This window comes from Dendronephthya gigantea, unplaced genomic scaffold, assembly GCF_004324835.1.
Source record: "Dendronephthya gigantea isolate DGI-Jeju-01 unplaced genomic scaffold, DenGig_1.0 000014F, whole genome shotgun sequence".
Lineage (NCBI taxonomy): Eukaryota > Metazoa > Cnidaria > Anthozoa > Malacalcyonacea > Nephtheidae > Dendronephthya > Dendronephthya gigantea.
Genome location: NW_021163024.1, coordinates 1,951,783 through 1,972,892, shown reverse-complemented (window position 1 = coordinate 1,972,892; position 21,110 = coordinate 1,951,783). Strand labels below are relative to the sequence as shown.

General features: G+C 36.8%; 1 protein-coding gene across 1 annotated transcript; it reads left to right on the top strand.

Moving 5' to 3' along the window:
• The first annotated feature begins 9,242 nt into the window (after positions 1 to 9,242).
• On the top strand, positions 9,243 to 21,012 carry LOC114519830 (allene oxide synthase-lipoxygenase protein). Its single transcript, XM_028540008.1, has 15 exons — positions 9,243 to 9,430; positions 9,757 to 9,836; positions 12,554 to 12,746; positions 13,012 to 13,246; positions 13,978 to 14,178; positions 14,335 to 14,574; positions 15,254 to 15,495; positions 15,720 to 15,898; positions 16,286 to 16,376; positions 17,004 to 17,181; positions 17,599 to 17,902; positions 18,392 to 18,700; positions 18,883 to 19,119; positions 19,633 to 20,157; positions 20,713 to 21,012. The coding sequence occupies exons 1-15, from the start codon at positions 9,424 to 9,426 to the stop codon at positions 20,890 to 20,892; spliced, it is 3,201 nt and encodes a 1,066-aa protein (XP_028395809.1). The 5' UTR covers positions 9,243 to 9,423; the 3' UTR covers positions 20,893 to 21,012.
• The last annotated feature ends 98 nt before the right edge of the window (positions 21,013 to 21,110 follow it).

Below are 21,110 nucleotides of genomic sequence, written 5' to 3'. Positions count from 1 at the left end.
TAGAGTAGGAACTTCGCTCATTTGGCTAATGTTCAAGTGGAGCCAAAGATAAGGAAATTGAAGGAGCTATCGGAGGACACCCCAGTCTTCCTACGTGCAGGGTCAAACTGAATTAATGTTTTTTTTTCTATTTTCTCATAATTTTTAGTGGATAATGGTAGAATTTTTAATTAAAGTTAAATGCTGATGCTCTGTATTAAGATATTTTTAAGTTTCACTTAAATTTGCCAAGAAAGGAGCAATATCTCAAGAGAAATGAGTGTGTGTTTTTGACGTTCTCGGAAATAACAGAATACACAATATATTTTAATATCTTTAAGTACATACAAATAAATAAATAATAAAATACAAATAAAATATTACCTTATCTTAGTTTCAAGAGAAAAGATATGTGTAAAGCTATCTTACATAAAAACAATAACTTGCAAAGAGATTATCCGAAACACGAGTTTCAAAATACAGTTTCAAAATAGTAGAGCTTTAAGGATTTTTAAAATAATTATGCACTCCTCATGTCTGGTCGCCATATTGGATATTTAGAAATTCAACATGGCGTCGCGCTTAAGAAATGAGGGGAGAAACTGGGGGAGAATCAATGAAATTTGCTTTTTGTGTAATCCACAATTGAGAATTCATGTTTGTTCAGGTCATAACATCATCAATTTTATCAATATTTAAACACTGAAAATTTGAAGAAAATTTTAGAAAGAATTTCGAGAAAGAATATTTTCACGATTGAAATTGTATACTCCGAGTGATCATATTAGGTACCTTACAGCTCCAATTTCTGCTGGTTGTTGGCAGGCATCGGCAATTTTCCACGTCAGAGCTGGTTCGTAAAGACTCTAGCTTTATTTACATCGCATTTCAGAAGCTACAAAGTCGCGTAAATGTGTTCCCCAACGCGATAAAGTTTATTAATTTCGTAGAGTACATTTTACATTTTACATTTTTTCTTTCAGCTGTTGCTATGATACAACGCTGTTGCTGTATAGTTGCGCGCAGGCTAATGAATTAGAGAACCAAATGCCAATAATTATATTATGACATTATTCAATATTCGATTTACAACTGCAATCTTGGTAGATTTTATTTAAAAAATATTCTAGAGGAATGAGTAACGAATATAGCGGTGTTAAATTTGAATGACGATTTCAGAAGTGTAGCTATTTTTTTTACTTACCCTAGGCAAATAATTTAAAGGATTTAAAATATCAGTGTTGTATCACTATTCCGCGAACATTACACCATGTCGTGACGTACTTGGTGCTACTAGCTACGTGACATTCAATGTTCATTTACGATATCATTTTGCGTTAATAAAAGTACAGTAAACAGCACATTACGTCAAAATCCCATTCCCGAACGTAGCCAAAGGTCGTTCGCGATCACACTAGCGCCTTGTGCTTGACGATTACCACCGGATTAGCGTACTTGCGTGAACACCTTGCTAATCTCGTACATGTTGGAATGTAAGCCAAGTACGTCGCGGTCACACTAGCGCTTGTGCTTGCAGATTACCACCGGATTAGCGTACTTGCGTGAACACCTTGCTAATCTCGGACATGTTGGAATGTAAGCCAAGCACGTCGCGTTCACACTCGAAAAAGTATGCGTGCTTGCTCTTTGATGTTGACAGATAACTGATGTAATTTAAAAGTCCATCATTATATAAGGTTTCAGTTTTAAATATTTGGCGTCCGGGATGGAGAACGAGTCTTTGTATTTATTACCAACACCACCAAAGAAAGCTCCTTTCTGCTCGAGGGAAATATGGATAGAATAGGGGTGGTTTTGGTTCCCGCAAATATCCGTGGCTTCTAGTGTTGCATGAGCTGAAAGCGCAAATATCCGTGCCTTCTGGCGTTGCACGAGCTGGCGTTGCACGAGCAAAAGCAGTATTACTCTCCTGACCATCAAAAGGGTTCGAATATATACAAGAACGCGCCATCGTTTATATCATTGAATATGTTTAAGCTACTTGGTGTCTGCGACATTTTTCTTTTGAAATTTTTCCTACTCGACTTTGCAGTGTTTGCGTTTCTCGCGAAGATACATAGACAATATATTTCGAAACTACTGCTTAATGACATTTTCAAATTGCCCGTCTATTTCCCTTTGAAACAGAAAATTTCATTGGCTAAATTATATAATCCACTTGAGATTCACATTCTAGCACGATTCAAACATATCCTGTGTTTGGACCGTGCTTCGGCGCCTTTGAATTTCGCATTTTGCGGTCACACTTCCAAGCGCGCTTGGAAGGTGACTTGTTCACAGATTCAAGTGGATTTCGTTCAAGCAAGCACGATTCTAGCGCTAGTGTGACCGCGTAAAACGTTAGACCGGTATTCGATTTATTCTTTCGTGCGTTTGAGCAAGCAAGATTTCGTTCCAGTTGGTGAAGTTGAACCTGGTTCATGAGACATGACTGTGTTATTGTCATTATAATTAAGCAAGTGACGTTTTTAGCATAAACATAAACGTCATGAGTAACGTCAAAAGACTGGTTCAAGGATTGTTTCGGTGAAAAACAAAATCTTTACTTCCGGTCAGCGTACGTCTTGTCTAACCATTATTTTACGTCAGCAAGTATACGGGAAGTGGGGAACACTGCACATGACGTCAAAATCCCATCTCTTAACGTATTAACCAAAGGCCGTAAATACGAATCTTAGACCGGTTTGCAATTTATTTGGTTTTTTGTTTGAGCAAGCAAGAGTTCCAGTTGGTGCATTTGAAAGCTCTTAAACAAAGGTAAAATCTCGAAAAAAATAACGTACGCTAGCTAGTGAAGAACCGACCTTGCTGCCGTCACAAACAAGAAACGATTTTTTCAGCCACGACGAATTTTTTAGTTTTAAAGAGCGACTATAAGTTTGATCACATTATGATATTCTTGATATTTTCGAAAGGATAGCAAATTTCAAAATGTCTGGGGCCATAGCTCTCAAAATTTCCTGAATTTATTTGCTTTATTAAATTGAGTATATTGTATGGAGAAGTGAAATGCCGTGAGTGAATACACATGATGCTTTTGTACTGAGCTTCTCCCAGTCATCTCTTGGGTAGTCTTCATGCAGGATGATGGTAATTGCAATATTGCGTGTCAAAAAACTTTATCTTGTTTATATTAGGATAAAAGTATGCAATATTATGTCCTGATTATCCTGATGGTAATGATGAGATTTCCTCTTCGAAGCATAACGCATTGACGCATAGAATGAAACAGCAGTACTATGCATGTGTTAATAAATCATCCTGACAAACAAACTAGCTACATATCCACTAGTATATTACTGACAAGTTGTTTTTATTCTCTAACTGATTATTTGGGTATATTGTATCTGTTTCCTTCTTCAAGTTGGATAAATCCTTCAAAATACATCAGTGGATTATGTTTGCCAACGTTGCGAAATGCTTGGTTCCTCGCATTTAGTTAGCAAAATATAGATCTGTTCACATAGGCAATTTTAATGGACCAATTTACTTTAGTATCGTTGCTTTGTGTTCAAAACATATAGGCGGTTAAGCCGGTTTTCCACTAGCGATATTTTTTCTGGCGAAGCGACTTTATTCCTTTGTATTTGAGCAATTTGTTCCACATGGTTGGAGTTGAGAGCTCTGAAACAAAAGTGAAATGTCGATTCGCACGAAAAATATCGCTAGTGGAAAACCGGCTCTTGACATTCATTTATACATTAAAAATTTAAATTTCATTTTACAACCTATGTTACAGAATTAGGTACAATAGTTTCGTTTATCTGCGATCTGCTTATTACGCAATAATACGTCATAAATCGAAGTTCAATGTATCGCAAAAACGTACGTGTCATTACAAGGATCGAGCAATTATGTACTGAATACTAAAATTTGAGAACATTTGTATGGACAGTTAATAAGAAACCATCACTCTGAATATTATAAGTACTTTTCTCATTTGTAACGTGATATACCTCTATTTTTTGTTTCATTGTGTCTTGATCAGTATTCTTTTATTCATTGGAAATTACGCTTAATTTTACCATTTTAACTTATGCTTGAGAATTAGAATAGGTTAGTTTTTCCAATTTGCATGCATGATCTGGTTATGACGCAAACACGTCATAAATTTTGGTCCAAGTTATTGCAAAAAAAAGTTCGTGTTCTTTCTCTATACCGCAAAAAGGTGCATGTTATTCAGAAGATCGTACCGTTATGTACTGAATACTAAAAGTTGAGAACATTTGTGCGGACAGTTAATAAGAAACCGTAGTGTAAATATTAAATACTTTTCTCAATTGTAACCTGTTTTTGATTACCATAAATATGGCACCTTATATATCTCTTACGTAGACTTTTTGCTTCATTAAGCGAGAAATATACCTTTTAGTTAAATTTTGAGCATCTCTGGCTTTTTTACTGGCTATTATATTCAGTTTGGTACTATAACTATTATTATAAGTGTCTAAACGTATGCATGCTTATGTCTCTAATGTGTCTGATGCTTTTGAATAAATGTGTCTTTTAAGCTGGCATAATGAGATCATCTTTCTTTTGCATTTTGTTCGCTGTAAACGAGTGCGTCTATTTTACACGTCATCACTGCTTTGATTGGTTTACTTTGATAGCACGTCAACGTACAGTCTTCTGAGTAATTATAATCCCTTAATCCCAGAGCGCAAGTTGCATCGTCTGCGCTACAAACTGCAGCAAAACTCGGCACAGCACATTGTATTATTATGCAGAACAATGAAATCATACCTTAATAGACAGAAGTTTATCTTCAATGCAGTGCATGGAGAAGGCGTGCATTTTGCATGTAATGCATAAGTTTAAATTGCACAATTAGGATGATAACGTAATTATACATGTCAACGCCATGTAATATTGTAAGATGTTTTGCAATGAGTCGTTGCTGTTGCCCTCAAATATTTTGCGTGTAACGTCTGCGCCTTCAACTGATGTGTACTTTTGAATAGATAGGAAAATACTGTTTTAAATAACGTTTGAAACGATCGTATATATGCGTGTGGAAGTCGCGCAAAGTTTAACTTATAATCCTAACATCACTGGACCATTGTTTGTCATATGGCAATACTACTTTGTATTTGTATGCACATCTACGCTAATTCCTGTTGTAGCGAATGACTTTGGCAAATTGTAACATTAATAGCGTCGGTGAGAGGATCATATACTAGTTAAGTATTTTGTATTTATATCAGGGGTGGATTCAGCACTAGTGCACTAATTTGCATTACAAAACCAAATGGTTATTTTGAGCAGTTCTCTTGTGTCATGCAAATTAGTGCACTAGTGCTGGATCCACCCCTGATTTATATCATAATGAAATTTTAAATTTGAGCAAGGAAGCAAATAATTCCGAGTATGTTGGGACTGTGCAGCACAATGATGCACACCATTTGTAAGGCCGTATTATTCTGTAAAACATGGACATATACACAGGAATTGCAATAAACCAGTTCGGTTTATACCACATCTATGTGGGTCAACCACCTCTCACACAGTGCCCTAAAATAATAATCAATTTACTCTGTAAATGTGTATAAAATCGACTGCTTTATTCTAATTACAGTCTAGCAATGCATAAATAAGTTTTACATCCAGATCTTCGTAATTTTCAAGCTTAGACGAAAAAATGGCTAAAAAACCTGTTATTATTAAATAACTAAATTCCACTTTTGAATGATTGAATACAGTTGAATGTGAGGCCCAATAAAGGGCCCAATCTGAGGCCGAATCCGGGGCTAACTTCACAATCGTGAATATACACCTCCCAAGCGTTGGTGTTTCGGAACGATCAAAACACAAATATGCATAAATATTCTCGTATACTTTCAATAACAAAAGATCGTAGGCCCATGTAAGGCTGGGAATTTTTAAGATTGTGTTTTTACGCGTCCTATATAAGAATGTCGCAGCGAATAACTCATGTCGTAGGTCCCTAATAATATTGAGTAATAAATAATCAGGAGTAACTGGTCGGTCAGGGTTTGTAGATAGCTGCATATTTGCGACCAAACCACAGGTAGCCCGCTATTTCGTTGCTTCAAATGAAGTATCCTCATCCTCGATTCAACTGCTGACATATCATCGCAGGCGCCGCTATTTTTACAGTGAACTTCACCACAGATGAGCCATATGCAGATATGAAACTAAAGTTGAATCAAGTCGCACGGTTTTTGCCCAATGTGCGCATGCGTAACTTGCTTGGCAAGTGTCATGCTGAAATTTAAATCGATAGAAAAATGGACAAATAAATGCTGATTTAAACAAAACCTTTAGGGCTATGTCCCATTTGACTTAAAATTTTTAAAAAGATGGATGAAGTGTTTCTTCTGAGCTAAGAACTGGTTTATGAAATTATTTGATGCTGGCAAAAGCAGTAGAAAATATAGCTGAGGAGTGCAGAGCTTGCCGTATGGAAAGCTGTGCAATAATTTAGCACTGGCTGAGCTATTTTTGAGTTTAGAAAACATGTATTACATGCTTTAGATACAATATATCTTCAGGAGATAAGATGAAATGAATTAACAAATATCTAGGATTAATAGAAATGTGAAAACGAAATGACAGGAGCTTAAAAAGGACAACCATTGTGTACTTGAAATGAACAACAACAACATGCCGAACATGGCATGTAAAACGACAAGCAATTCAGCGTTCACGATTTTAGGCGTTTGACATAAAAAAACAACTTCATCACCGTTGTCTTGGACTATTTTTCACACAAAGTTTACAAATTGCTGCTTATGCGCGATTATTATGACCATACACGAGTCTTTTTAGCGGAAATCTGAAGACAAAAAAGAAAGACATGGCCATAATTATTATGTTTTGAGTTTCGGGTTTAAAATTAGCAATAATTATACACTCTATGCTTTGATATTATTTAAAGAAACATAGTTAAAAGACGGTTAGCAACTTGAAATAAATAAATAATATTTACGTGTAAATATGGGACTTCATTGAAAAGAATTCATGACACTTGCCAAGCTCGCCGGAAGTCATCACGCGACAAAACAAACAGCAAAAAGACAGAAGTTTATTATCTGTATATTGCTAATCTGTGTTGTGAAGGGCACCGAAAAAAAATGGCGGCGCCTGCCATGCTATGTCAGCAGTTGAATTAGGATAGGGATACTTCATGTGAAGCAACACAATAACGAGCTACCAGTGGCCAAACAACATCACACTGTCACTGGTTCTTTGATTTCTTTATCTTGGCTTTTTTTGTCAGAATCTGACGTTTTTCGTGAATATTGAAATCCAATTGCAAGATGTTATCACCTGTAAGGTAGGAGGTATCGTGTGTTATAGTTACATGAATATGTTATGACTGTCAGTTCCATCGACAAACGAAAGAAGAATAATGCACTTTAGCGACAAAGTTCGCGCCTGATTCCAATTTCGTTTGAGCTCCAGGCCCTGCATGGTGTACATAATAACTTACAACATGGACCTTAAGCATGTAGGACGACAACACGACAACGATGCAGCTGAAACATTTCGTTAAAAAATTGCTATGGTTGTATATTATCAATCGTATCAACTTAATGAGGTATGAAACGTTAAAAACATTAGTGAGGGTGATTCAGTTATGATTTTTGGCACTTCACTCGATGCAGGTATAAATAATTCCAAAGGTTCAAAGAGTCTTAATTTCGAGTGGAATTATACAAACTCTTGAAATTCAAGCCAATAACAGTTGATGGGAAAATGAGTCAACTGTAGGTCCTCAGGCAGGAATCGAACCTACGCTTTTGCGATGCTGGTGCAATGCTTTGGGGTGGAATAGGCATTAAAAAGATATTTGTTTAAAAAGGATTGTTTAAAACGTTTTTTATTGACCTTTAATTGACAATATGAATTTAATATGTTCGTGAATATTCGCGATACCGCATACGTCACATCTTAAATTTAAGCATGCAAGGAACAATTGAAAAATGTGAGTCATTACAAAAATCTCCCCCACTTAGTATGTAAATGAGTTACATAACTTGCTACTAAGAGTATCTGTTTTCATTTTGTAACAAAAATTGAAAAAGGACTTTCGGCATTGGTTTCTTTAATTGACTAATTCATTTGATCGTGTGCTACTGCATGCAGTTGACAAGCATTATTGCAGGATACAGTGCGTAACGTAAATATATTATATATCACAGCTCTTCCAGTGCTTCAATTAAAGAACTCTTTGATATACTTTGTGCAGTTGATAGCTCTTTATCGAATGAACAATACTTAATTTACTTCTTATGGAGATTTTTATCTCATAATTATTATACCAAAGTTAATACCAGGAAATTTATAAGGAAAGTTACTAGGAAAGTTATGAAATCCGGTTTGCTAATGCAGAATTAGAAAAACGATAATATATATATATATATATATATATATATATATATATATATATATATATATATATATATATATATATATATATATATATATTATAAAATTATGTTATTTACCGGCTGCGAAGTCCGGATAGAAAAATATATTCCGAATGTAATAAAAGCGACTTGAGACGAAGGGGAAATATTTTTTTATCTGCACCGAGCAAAACGGTAATTAACGTATTTATTTTATTACAAAAAGGGGCGTTCGGTCGTAGCTATTATCATTGTGTAGTCAGACTCAGCAGTGGCAACAAAAACATAAACAATCAAAACCTGATTTGTTTAATTTACTTAGACTCACTTCATTATATCGTGGTAATCATTTGGTCCATATAAAATCAAAAGTCCGCGAATAAATCTTTAGAAAAGCAAAACAAATACGCTTTCCGCCTTTCCCTCGAGTATAAAATTTAGGATCCGTACCGTGATCAGATATCGTAAAATATCAGCTGCTACAGCCTATCAGATTGCAGGAAAGGCTAGGATTTCGCCCACTGCTTATTTGTAAAAAAATAAGTTGGTTTTAATAACATAAGTACTGCATGAGATTAGATATATTTATCATTTATGGACTATATGGCGCCATGAATTGACATGTAGGTTAAGTTTGAAGGGTGTGAAGAATGAGGGTTACTTTTTTTAACAGCCATTTGAACCTTCGGAAAGGGAACCGTTTCTCTGCTAATATTAGGTAGTCTACGATCCACGACGGGGTTTGCTCGACGTCGCTATAGTCAAGTTACCTCATTTGAAGGCGTTGTCACGCGTGTCATTGGACCGCAAATTATGCATACCTATTATCTCGCGTGTTTTGTTTCTTTGCTTTGCAATCGCGTCGTCGAGCTCGCCTCGTTCGTGAATCGTAAACTCCATAATAACAGGCAGCTGACGCACGCGCAGACGTTTCTCCGCGGTGTGACGTAGCCAGAGCGGCTGTATACATATAGCGTTTGCGCATAATTGCGTCTTCAAATAACGAGTACTGTTACTTATTGCAGGAACTGAAGAAACAGTTATTCTCACCATGGTTTGTAAGTATGAAATTATAAATTCTGCTTAAGACTGAAGTATCTAATAATATGCGTTTGCTTACAAGCGACACGCATTTGATACATGTGTACAAGTAGTGACTTTATCGCGAAATAAAGGCGCTGAGATTTTGGTCCAACTATGCTATGCTTTCTAGTGTCTGCTCTACTTCCATCACTGCTGTATTCGTCTGTAATGATTGAAGACGATATAATCACTGAATTTAAGCGTTACTGCATTAGTGCAATACTACAAATATCTCCTTATATGTATAGTTTGCGATTTATTTGAATGATAATATATGATTGTTTTCCTTTCGCCAATCTAGGGAAAAATTATGGATTTGAGATATTCGCCGAGAAATTTGGTAAAGAGGAGCTTGAGAAGCGATTGAAAGATGAACACACGGTATAGTTGTGAATATTTATTCATCTTGCTTTCGTGGAATTTTGAAAGTAATTTAGAAAGAAATGTGATCTTTAATACCCTTCCGTCAAATATCTTCGCGAAACGTCAAACACATCTGTTTGCGCCGCTTACGTTATCACATTGTCACATACTGCAAAGCAGAGTTAGCTACTTTGTTAAATACATCAGAAAAATAGCCTATTACTTTCTTACATTACTGCTGAACATCGCGATTTTTATGCAGAACGTTTTAGTTCAGCGAAATTGCCGCACACTTCAAGATAGTCGAGTTACAACACAAGCGGTTTGTGTTTGCCGTAAACGCCAATCTAATAACGCCTATTATGTTAAATAATTTGAATAAATCTCAAGCTCACTATTAACGATATCGTGCTTCTATATTATTGAATGATATCTAACATCAGTCACATGACTTTATTAATGGTCACGTACGAGGAATAAGCAATGATATCCAACGTGTCACATGACTTTATTAATGATCACGTACGAGTAATATAAGCAATGATATCTAACATGTTGCATGACTTTTTTAATGGTCACGTACGAGGATAAGCCTTTGCCACAAAACATGGACCAAACGGCTCTACTGGCCGATCAAACCGTGTTTTACCCCCGTGTAGGAACTTGAAATTAGGGAGCTTTAGCAATGGCTACGAGTACGACTTACGAGTACGAGATTCGTCATTCTCGCGCGTTGTTTGCTTACGCCATCAGTCAAAACTCGTAGTCGTTGGGCTTTTGAGTACGAGTTTTTTGGCGTATTATAGGCCTTGAAGAAACACTACCACCTGATAAATTGTATAACCATTTTTATTATGACAATTATATTCCCTCTTTGTTGTTTGTCAATTCAAACAGGAAACTGTTTGTCATTTCAGGGTTTATTTTTTTCATTCTTTGCGGAGGGTTTATATCGCATTTCTAAACGAGAGGGCATTGAAAGGTCATAGTTTAGTAAAATCCGAAATATTATTTTGTAGTATGAGACAAATAATGAATGTTTTCATACGTGTTCACTATCATGTGATGGCGAGTATTTTTTTATCTGTGTGAAAAAAACGCTGAGCTATCTATCATCTTGCATCGAAAACTACGTTCCAAAAAATCGCGATAAGACACTAGAAAAGTTTTAAGATGTTATCATCCTAATAAAGGTCAAATATTCGTTGGATTTAGATTTAAAACTTTGTTGCATTAAAAGATCAAACAAACAGGAATGTAGTATTGATACACTTACAGATTAATCAAAGGCTCTCACCCACTCATCGCAAAAACAAACTTGCAAACTTGGTACGGGTAATTTTGTCCAATAACAATGATTGACAGTTTTTTTTAATTAGATGCAAACACTCGCAGCGAGTTTGCAAGTTAATTTTGCGATGAGTGGGAAAGAGCCTTAACACCCGAGCGTGCGAGTGCACTGATTCCACCAGGGAATTATACACTTGAAAAACATTAAAAATTCAATACTAGCGGTGAGCAGGAACGACTTGTAGTTTATAATCGTTCAAGAGGTAGGTGACTGTCTCTTTGGATTATTTCGAATTGCTGTAAGAAGGCATTTTATTTTCATTGCGTTATTTGTGTATCAGTTTGGTATGTCGTTTTGCGATGACCAAAAACTACTTAAGTCTTGTTTTAACTTCAAAAAGAGTTCTTGAAAGTGCAATTCGGAGTTTTGATATAACAAATATTACTTTTAAGCTTTTATAGAGTCGAATGCAATCACTGCATATTTCAATAATCAAAAAACAACGAAATTCGACGTTTAATGCTTGGGGATTTAAAATGATTTGTGCTGTTTTAATGTTTTGAAGGTTTATATAGCTATAGTGAAGTATTAACTCTCCTTTGAAATGTGTAAGTCTATTGCGGAAACCAAAAGAACCCCGGATAAACTCTCCCGTAACGTCGGCGAGTCCCCTGACGGATTTATCGGAGTAAAACGTATACGTTATAGTTCAAAGAAATTATTTCTCAGTGGGATTGCCGAGAATGTTAGCAAAACCCAAATAGTTTCTTATTTCCAACAAAGAAATGTAATTCCCACTTACATTTCAGTTTTCAACAGCCGCCGTAGAGGAACACTAACGTGTAAAATTCATATACCCGTAGCCTCTTGCCTCCTGGTTGATCAAGAAAACTTTTGGCCAAAATATGTCAAATGTAAACCGTGGCGACCAAGCGGGCACAGTAAGCAAACGCCTGAGCGGAGAGTTAGCGCGACCCAAAATGGGAACCTTTCAGAAAATGGGAATACTTTCAGTAATTTCCACACGTCCAAATAATTATTTTCGAGAACTGATGCTTTTATAGAAATCTAAGCATTAAAGTTTAACCAAGGATGGTTCCATCCACTATACTTTAATTAGGGAGCTTTAGCAGTGACTACGAGTACGACTACGAGTACGAGATTCGTCATTCTCGCGCGTTGTTTGCTTACGCCATCAGTCAAAACTCGTAGTCGCCGGGCATTTGAGTACGAGTTTTTTGATAAATTTCGTACTCGAAAGCCCAACGACTACGAGTTTTGGCCGATGGCGTAAGCAAACAACGCGCGAGAATGACGAATCTCGTACTCGTAGTCGTACTCGTAGTCACTGCTAAAGCTCGCTATTAAGTCAATTCTTACGACAAGGTATATTAATTCATAAACTGAAAATAAATATGTTTTTATATATTTTTTTATTTTCTAGCCACCACCAGATTCCCCTGTGTTCGGCGGTCTAAAATTGAAATTAAAGACAGAAAAATTCAAGACCTTATTCACCCTTGGTACAACCTTAAAGGGATTCCGTAGAGCTACCCACACTGTTGGTACTGGCGGAATTGGAGAAATAAAAATCGTTGATGATCCAAAATTTCCTGAACACGAATTCTTCAGAGCTGGTTAGTATTCCATGATTTTTATCACTACATAAATAATGGTTTGGATTATGAAGATTCTGATTGAGTTTTGGATCATCATTTTGTAGTCTTATTAGTCATTACAGAAGCAATTTATAAGTTCAAAAGCCATCAACGTTACAGTACGATAAAAGACTAAGGAAAACAGTGAATATCTAATTGAATACAATTGTAATAAGTTTAACATAATTATTATTCCACACGTAAAAAAATTTTCTAACGCACCAAAACGTCCCATTAACTCCAGGTCGAAAATTCCCTGCCAGATTACGTCATGCAAACCTCAAGTACCCGGATGATGCTGGTGCAGATGCGAGATCGTTCTCGATCAAGTTTGCTGACAGTGATAGCGAGAGTCCAATGGATATAATTATGAACTCTGGAGAAGCTAATATATTTTGGCACACTTCAAGTTTGGAGGATTTTGTCCCTGTCAAGGAAGGAGAAGAAGCTGAAAAATATGTTTACAAGAATCCTTACTAGTAAGTTCATTCTGAATAATCGATAAATCAACATTGGTAATGCTGATTCATAGGAACGCCTCGCTAATTTAATTGTTTGTCTTGATATAATATAAATTATTATATGGCAAGCGCTTGTTTTGGTTAATTCTGCAATTTGATTGGCTGCTGACAGGTCCGGATTTCCCCGTATTGCCCACGGGCAATACGCAATTCTTATTGCCCTGTGAAAACAAGAATTAATCATTACAATGTCTGAATGAAATATGGCATATAATATAAAAAACTTACTAACTTCGACTGTTCGGTCTGTACGGTAAAATATCAAACCTCGGTCTTGGTGTATTGACCTCGCTATCGCTCGGTCAATACGGCACGACCTCGGTTTGATATTTTACCGTACAGACCTCACTCTCAGTCAGTAAGTTCTTAGTATTGAATATATTCATGCACGTGATGTGTTATTTTCATTCAGTGGTAAATGTCGTGAACGTGTCAAGATGACTGATAAAATATTTCTATTTGTGTGCAATCAACAATGACTGACTTGTATACAAAAATAGAGACAGATTTACATCACGGATATTTCTCATCGGTGAAATTGACATATTTACGACACTAAATGGAGATGTAATACATAGAGCTGTAATACATAACAAGTGACTTTAATGACTTTAAATGACCCAGAGAATCGGTGTTTCTAACAGAATCCGCCAAGTTTTTGAAGTTATGGAACATAAATTATTTTTCAGTTATTACAATCTGGTCGAGGCCCTGAGACGAGCTCCAGATACCTTCGCTCATCTCTACTACTATTCTCAAGTTACGATGCATTTTAAAGCAAAGGATGGTAAAGTTCGTTATTGCAGATATCGTGCTCTTCCTGGAGATGTTGATATCAAAGAAGAAGATGAGAGTGGAAGATTGACAGAGGAGGAACAAAGAAAAATTTGGTAAATACTGCACATCTATTAATTTGTCCGCCTGTGAATTGGACTTTACCTAAAAAGGCAGCAATGAATTATCGGATCCTCGTTAACCAACCGATCAATCCAACACCACTATATAAATCCGCCATTTCTACAACTTGTCTTTTCTCTGTTCTCAAGGATTTTCAGTCGTCATGCTGATGAGAAACGACCAGACGACTATTTACGCCAAGAGTACGTCAAGCGTCTTTCCAAAGGCCCAGTAAATTATCGCTTGCAAATTCAAATACATGAAGCATCTCCAAATGACACTGCAACCATCTTCCACGCTGGTATAATGTGGGACAAGGAAACACACCCATGGTTTGACCTTGCTACTGTCTCAATCAAGACACTATTGTCACCAGATGTCCTGGAAAGGTTCGATATCTCAATTTTAAGTGCATTTGCTTATAATATTTCCCAGATTTGGGCATAAATTTGAATTCCCGTTGACAACTAACCCACAACGTCGACGGTAAAAGCTTAATTATGGTTATGCACGTATTTATTGGCGTCAATCAAACGTTAATTGAGGGGGAGCATGTATATTCATATATTCTGCTATTCCAGGCTGATTCCTTATGAAAACAATTTCACTTCCAATAGAAATCAGCCTGGCATGACAGAATATATAAATACGGTTCCGCTCAATTAACGATGGATTGACGCCGATGTAGGAGGGTACATATCAGCCAAATATTCGTCCTGTTCATGATTGATCTCATCCTAAGGCCATGGAGCAATGGCTCTAAGAGCGTATGAAAATCAATAGCAGCGACTTTACTCACCCTTACTTTCCACAGCAAAGGCCGAATATAGTTGGAAGGAATAGATGCTGTCAAAACTATTCCTAACTTTATACTGTAGTGTTCGTGACGTAACGGTCACGTGGGGGAAAACACATGGGAGTCGGAAAAGCGAGAGAGAGAGGGTTTTGTAAAGGGAGTATTAAATAAAGCATAGAAAAGAATACTATATATACCAGTATTTGTTTATATTACATTTTTCACACGACCTGTAAGATTTTAATTCGGCCTTTTTAATATGTTAAATTTAGAACTGGTTTCAATATCGTCAACCAACCTGAATCGTTAGGATTACTGGAGGCTAAATCACCTGAGGATTACAACAGCATCGGACATATTCGAGTTGCTGTGTACTCTCGCGCCCAGCATCTTCGTAAAATGAAAATCGGATCTCTGATTCCAGCTGGACAAAACGCCGTTTACAATATCGAGGTTGAAACTGGAGACAGGGAGCATGCCGGGACGGATGCAACTATCACCATCAGAATTACAGGTAAATTGATACCTAGAATGCTTAATATTAAGCAAAATACAAAAATATAACCAGGCACCAACAGTATTATATGATATTTCTTCCAACTTTTTCTGCATCTAACCAGCGTTTCTGCGTCTAACCATTTTACAAACTACAAAGACATAAATTATGTTTTAAATTTCGCCAATGGGAAAATAGAGAATTTTTTCCCTTCGTTATTAAGCGTTTATATTTATCTGCAGGTGCCAAAGGTCGTACAGATTACTTGAAACTGGACAAATGGTTCCATAATGACTTCGAAGCAGGAAGTAAAGAGCAATATCAAGTGGAAGCTTTCGATGTTGGTGACATACAACTCATTGAACTTCATTCTGATGGAGGAGGATACTGGTCAGGTGATGCAGACTGGTTTGTAAACAGGGTAGGTTGATATACATGAAGTATACTGTTATTCTACGTCTGTAAACCGCATAAATCTTTTTCCTGCGGCACAGGTAGTAAATATTACAATTCTGACCGACGGCTGCATTCTCAAGATTGATTATAGTCCCCTTCATTTTGTTTTAAATGTAACAAGTTATGGGGGGTGTTACACCAATGCATCAGTTTTTCTTACAACCTCAAAAGAACTGCAGGATTAGAGCAAAACCAGCATTTACAATACGTGTTGACATCGCATGATTTCCTGGCATTGACTCTCCTTTTTTGTCTTGGAAATGAAAACACGATCGTTTTAGTTGTGTCAAAATAATATTCTGTAATTGTGCGGTATTTTCAAAATTTAAACCTAAAAATTGCACTAATTTAGGTAATTGTTTTGAGCTCCAGTCAAGACCGTGTGTACTCTTTCCCGTGCTTCAGATGGATAATCAAGGATATGGTACTATTTCCTGGTGAAGGTAACACGAGTTATAATTTTCTGCAATAACCTCACAAGGTCATAGTAATTTTGCACAAGTCTGAAAGAGAGTTTCTACCGGAAGACTCTCATTCAGTTTGTGCCTTGAGTGATGTCTCGTCCGTACATTGTGTGGCCAGCAAAGAGAAGTTTTAATCATGCAAGGATTGTAAAACACTGAAATTGTACTAAACGACTTTACGAAGCATGGAAGCTTTGTTGTTAGAAATTGCTTAGGTTCTTATAACATGGATTATTAAAAAAAAATCAGGATCCAAAACACAGGGTGTCTTAGACTGTTGACTTTTGGTAAATTGGAGCCCTTCTGCCCTTGGATTGTGTAAAACATTTTCAGCGGTCCCACTCGGTTGATAAGAAGTTCGTTAATGGTGGTCAAAGCTTTGCACAAATGTAATCTCTAAAACGTCGTGCAAACGCTTGTGGCACAAACCTTGAACAGCGTGTCCTAAAAAAACTACCCTCAACAATAAAATAATGATTTCAAAAGAAGGCACTGTTTAGGACACCCTGTCAACCAGGTTAGGTTGGACTGGTTTATACTGTTACGCTGAACGGAAGCCTGAGGTTCAGGAAGGCTATTTTAATTTCACTGACTTTCGATTTCTAGCAACTCTACCATTCCATAAAGTACCAGCCATAGTGAGTGAACAGCGACAAAAGGAGCTTGAACAACGCAAAGTCACATACCAGTGGGATTACGTCTCTGATGATATGCCTGGAAATATTAAGGCTAAAACACATGACGACCTTCCACGAGATGTTCAATTTACTGATGAAAAAACCAGGTATTTTAGTTGAATAGATGAAGGACATTAATTGCTACAGGATAAATCTCTGAAAAAAGGTATTATGATATTATAAAATCACAATTAGCATGTTGTCCGTTAGTTTGCATTACATGCAGTAGCGAAAGCATCACGATTGAAACCAACGGCAGACATCTATCGTGCATCTTGCATCCTTCTCAGGACTGTTTCAGACGTCGAACTTTTATGCCGAACCTAATGTGAGTAATGTTAATAAGCTAAAGTCTTTGTTTAAGTGCATATGCATTCGATTTGGCACATGAAAAGTTTGACGCCCATGCGCGTCGCGCGGGGCATGCAGGGCAGACGCCCCTTCCGCCATAACTATGGTTAATCTACTGCACTGTATGTACTTACCTGGGTTTAATAAATCCTCGAATCTCTAACTTCTTCCAGATCCTACCATGAAAGCAGGAAATCTGCCCTCGTCAACCTCGGAATCGGGAAGCTGTTTACATTGTTTGAAGACTGGGATTCATATGATGATTATCGTATCTTATACCGTAACTGGATCCTTGGTGACACACCCAACATGGCGGATAAATGGAGTGAGGATCGTTGGTTTGGTTACCGATTCCTCAATGGAGCCAATCCCATGACACTAATTCGTTGCGACGCACTTCCTGAGAATTTTCCGGTGACTAACGATGATGTGAAAGCCTCGTTGGATAGAGGAAAGTCATTGGAAGATGAAATGAAGGTGAGGAACAACCTGGAAAGGAGGGTAACAACGGAGAATAATTTAAATCCTGACGAGTTCCTTTCCGTTTTAGCTTTTGCTCTATTACAAAGCAATTTCAGCAGAATTATTCTGTCGTTGAAGAGAGAGAAAAAATGACATATGTTTAACTTCTCTCCTTCTCTGATACAGCTTGCCCAATGCATTAAAGTTTACTTCTTCAATATACTTTTGAAATGCCTGCGGAGGGGGGGGGGGTCTAACCTTGCGCTACTGAACATTTTAGTTGCAATTCCGCTTCAAAGTTAAAATTATTTTTCTCAATTGATGATGACGCACAAATTCTGTGGCTATTCTATTGTAATTATATGTGACGAAGGAAGTGAACCTTATTTATTAGTTTTCACTGACTTTAAACGGGAGATGAATTTTTTTATAATTGTTTGCCTTATCAAAATCATTGGGTGATTTTCAACCATGCTAAGTTTGAATTCCTCTATTTTTTTACAGGATGGACATGTCTACATGGTTGACTTCGAGGCACTGGTAGGTGCAAAGTGTTATGGTGGTCCAATTCTTGAAGACATGGGATACAAAGTTCCTGATAATATCAACCATGAGAATGCTGACGTTCGTTACTGTGCTGCTCCTCTCGCGCTGTTTTATGTTAATAAGCTGGGGCATCTTATGCCAATTGCTATACAAATCAGCCAAGAACCTGGTCCTGAGAATCCAATATGGACACCGCATGAAGCAAATGAACATGACTGGATGCTGGCAAAATTCTGGCTTGCTGTAGCTGAATCAAATTTCCATCAGGTATCTTACCAGACTAGAAACATATTCAGGTATAAAACCCTTGCCCAATGAATGAAATCAAACACGATAAATTGTAAATCTCAAATTGCAATGTAATGGCAAACTGTATCTTTAATTTTCAGGTAATGCTATGGCCTATGGTACATTGATTTTAAAAACTTAGATCCATTTTTCTAATTTAGCTCAACACACATTTGCTGCGAACTCACCTTACTACAGAATCATTTGCCTTATCAACCTGGCGAAACCTTGCTTCACCTCATCCAGTGTTTAAATTGTTGCAACCTCACATCTATGGCGTTCTGGCAATTGATACCATTGGTCGTAAAGAATTAATTGGCACAGGTGGAATTGTCGATCAATCTTTGTCTTTAGGAGGTGGTGGTCATGTTGCATTTATGGAGAAGTGCTTTAAAGAAGTCAGTACTATTAAATATCGTTTATTTATATCGTTTATACATAATAAAACACTTATTTGTACCTTGCTTAATGTCGAAATCCCAAAATATATTGATACAAGGTTTCCCGGGGTTGCTGCATGAAGGATAATTGGGGAGGGGGACATTATTCATATTCTCGTGTTCCGCATTATATATTTCTATGAAATGATATCTCCCCCCCAATTTTCGTTTTTGCGGTGATTCTGAACCCTCTCATCTTAGTTTATACAGCAGGGGTGGATCCAGCACTAGTGCACTAATTTGCATCACACAAGAAATCTGCAAAAAATAACCGCTTTGTTTTGTAATGCAAATTTGTGCACTAGTACTGGATCCACCCATGCTATACAGTATAAACCACGTAATTAAAAAGCACATGTTCTCCCTTGACGCGACACAAAAACTATACTGTCTTTTTTAAACGTACCCGGCTTGCACTAGAACATCATTAAAATCAGTTCGAGGTGCGATATAGATACATTGTTTTTTAAGGTTAATCTTCAAGACTACAATCTTCCACAAACATTGAAGAAACGTGGCGTAGATGATCCCTCAAAACTACCAGAATTTTATTATCGAGACGATGGCCTTGCATTGTGGGAAGCCATTAAAAATCTCGTTGGTGATATCATTGGTATTTACTACAAGAACGATGATGACGTGAAAAAAGATAACGAGATTCACAGTTGGATCTTTGATGTTCATAAGAATGGTTGGCGTGTTAATCCAGGTCATAAAGATCACGGAGTTCCAGCTTCGTTTGAAAGTGCTGAACAATTGATCGAAATCCTCACCTCACTTATTTTTACATTTTCCTGCCAACATGCTGCTGTCAACTTCAGTCAAAAAGATCATTACGGATTCACTCCAAATGCTCCAGCTATTCTTCGAAAACCACCACCAAAGAAGAAGGGCGAAGCGACATTTGAGTCAATTCTATCAACTTTGCCGAGCAAATCTCAAGCAGCCAAAGCCATTGCAACTGTTTATATTTTAACAAAGTTCTCCGAAGATGAGGTATGTGATAGATAATTTTTATTTGGACAATCAATCAGTCACAGGAAATATAGCTGCATCAGGAGAGTAGTTCTTTAAGTCTTTCTCTGCATATTGATTTTCTTACTCTGGCATGCAAGGAAATCGCCTAAACCAATGGTGCGAAATATCTATTACTCAACAGCCTATGATCACGAAACTCGCTTATAAAAGTTTTTATAAAAATTAAAGTATTAAAAAGAAGTAAACAGTTTCCAAAGCATTTTTAATTTTCTTCACAATTTAAAGTTGTTAATTATTGCGGAAATGAATCTCGCTGCCTAATGACTGAAACAAGAACAAGGGGGAATTAAAAAAAATCAGCAAGTTTGTTTACATTTTTAGTAAACCAATCAGAATGCATAAATTTTGACTACTTCCGGTAAAAAGCTACACTAGGGCATCTTATTGGCGTTGCCTAAAAAATGTAAAAAAGTATTCGGATTAGTTTAAAACGAAATTCCTCCTTGTGTGAAACAAGTCAAATCTTGTCATTACGACTTCTCTACAGTAAGTGAGCTGTCCTTTGTTTTTTAGCGTTATTTGGGAAATTACAGTGCCACAGCATGGGAAGACCAGGAAGCTTTCGATGCTATCAACCGTTTCCAGGACAAACTTGAAGATATTTCCAAGAAAATAAAGGAACGAAATGAAAAATTGGAGCTTCCTTACATCTATCTTCTTCCTGAACGTGTTCCTAATGGCACCGCAATCTAGTTTGAACTGGATATGACATTATGACAATATCGTATGTAGAATTGGCTTTAATTTGTCGCTTAGTTTGCATTTTGCGAAGTATAATTTTTAGTTTTTAGTTGTAAGTTTTAATATTTACGTGTGGTGATTGTTTTATTCATGTAATTGAATTAATAAACTTTTTCAAAATAAACCATGTTGTAAAAGAACTCCCAGCTTGTTTAATTTCTTTCTTTCAC

Coding starts and splice junctions, on each gene's coding strand:
- LOC114519830 (XM_028540008.1), top strand. Junction 15,496..15,719: donor TATCACCATCAGAATTACAG/GTAAATTGATAC, acceptor ATTTATCTGCAG/GTGCCAAAGGTCGTACAGAT. Junction 18,701..18,882: donor CTGAATCAAATTTCCATCAG/GTATCTTACCAG, acceptor TTTCTAATTTAG/CTCAACACACATTTGCTGCG.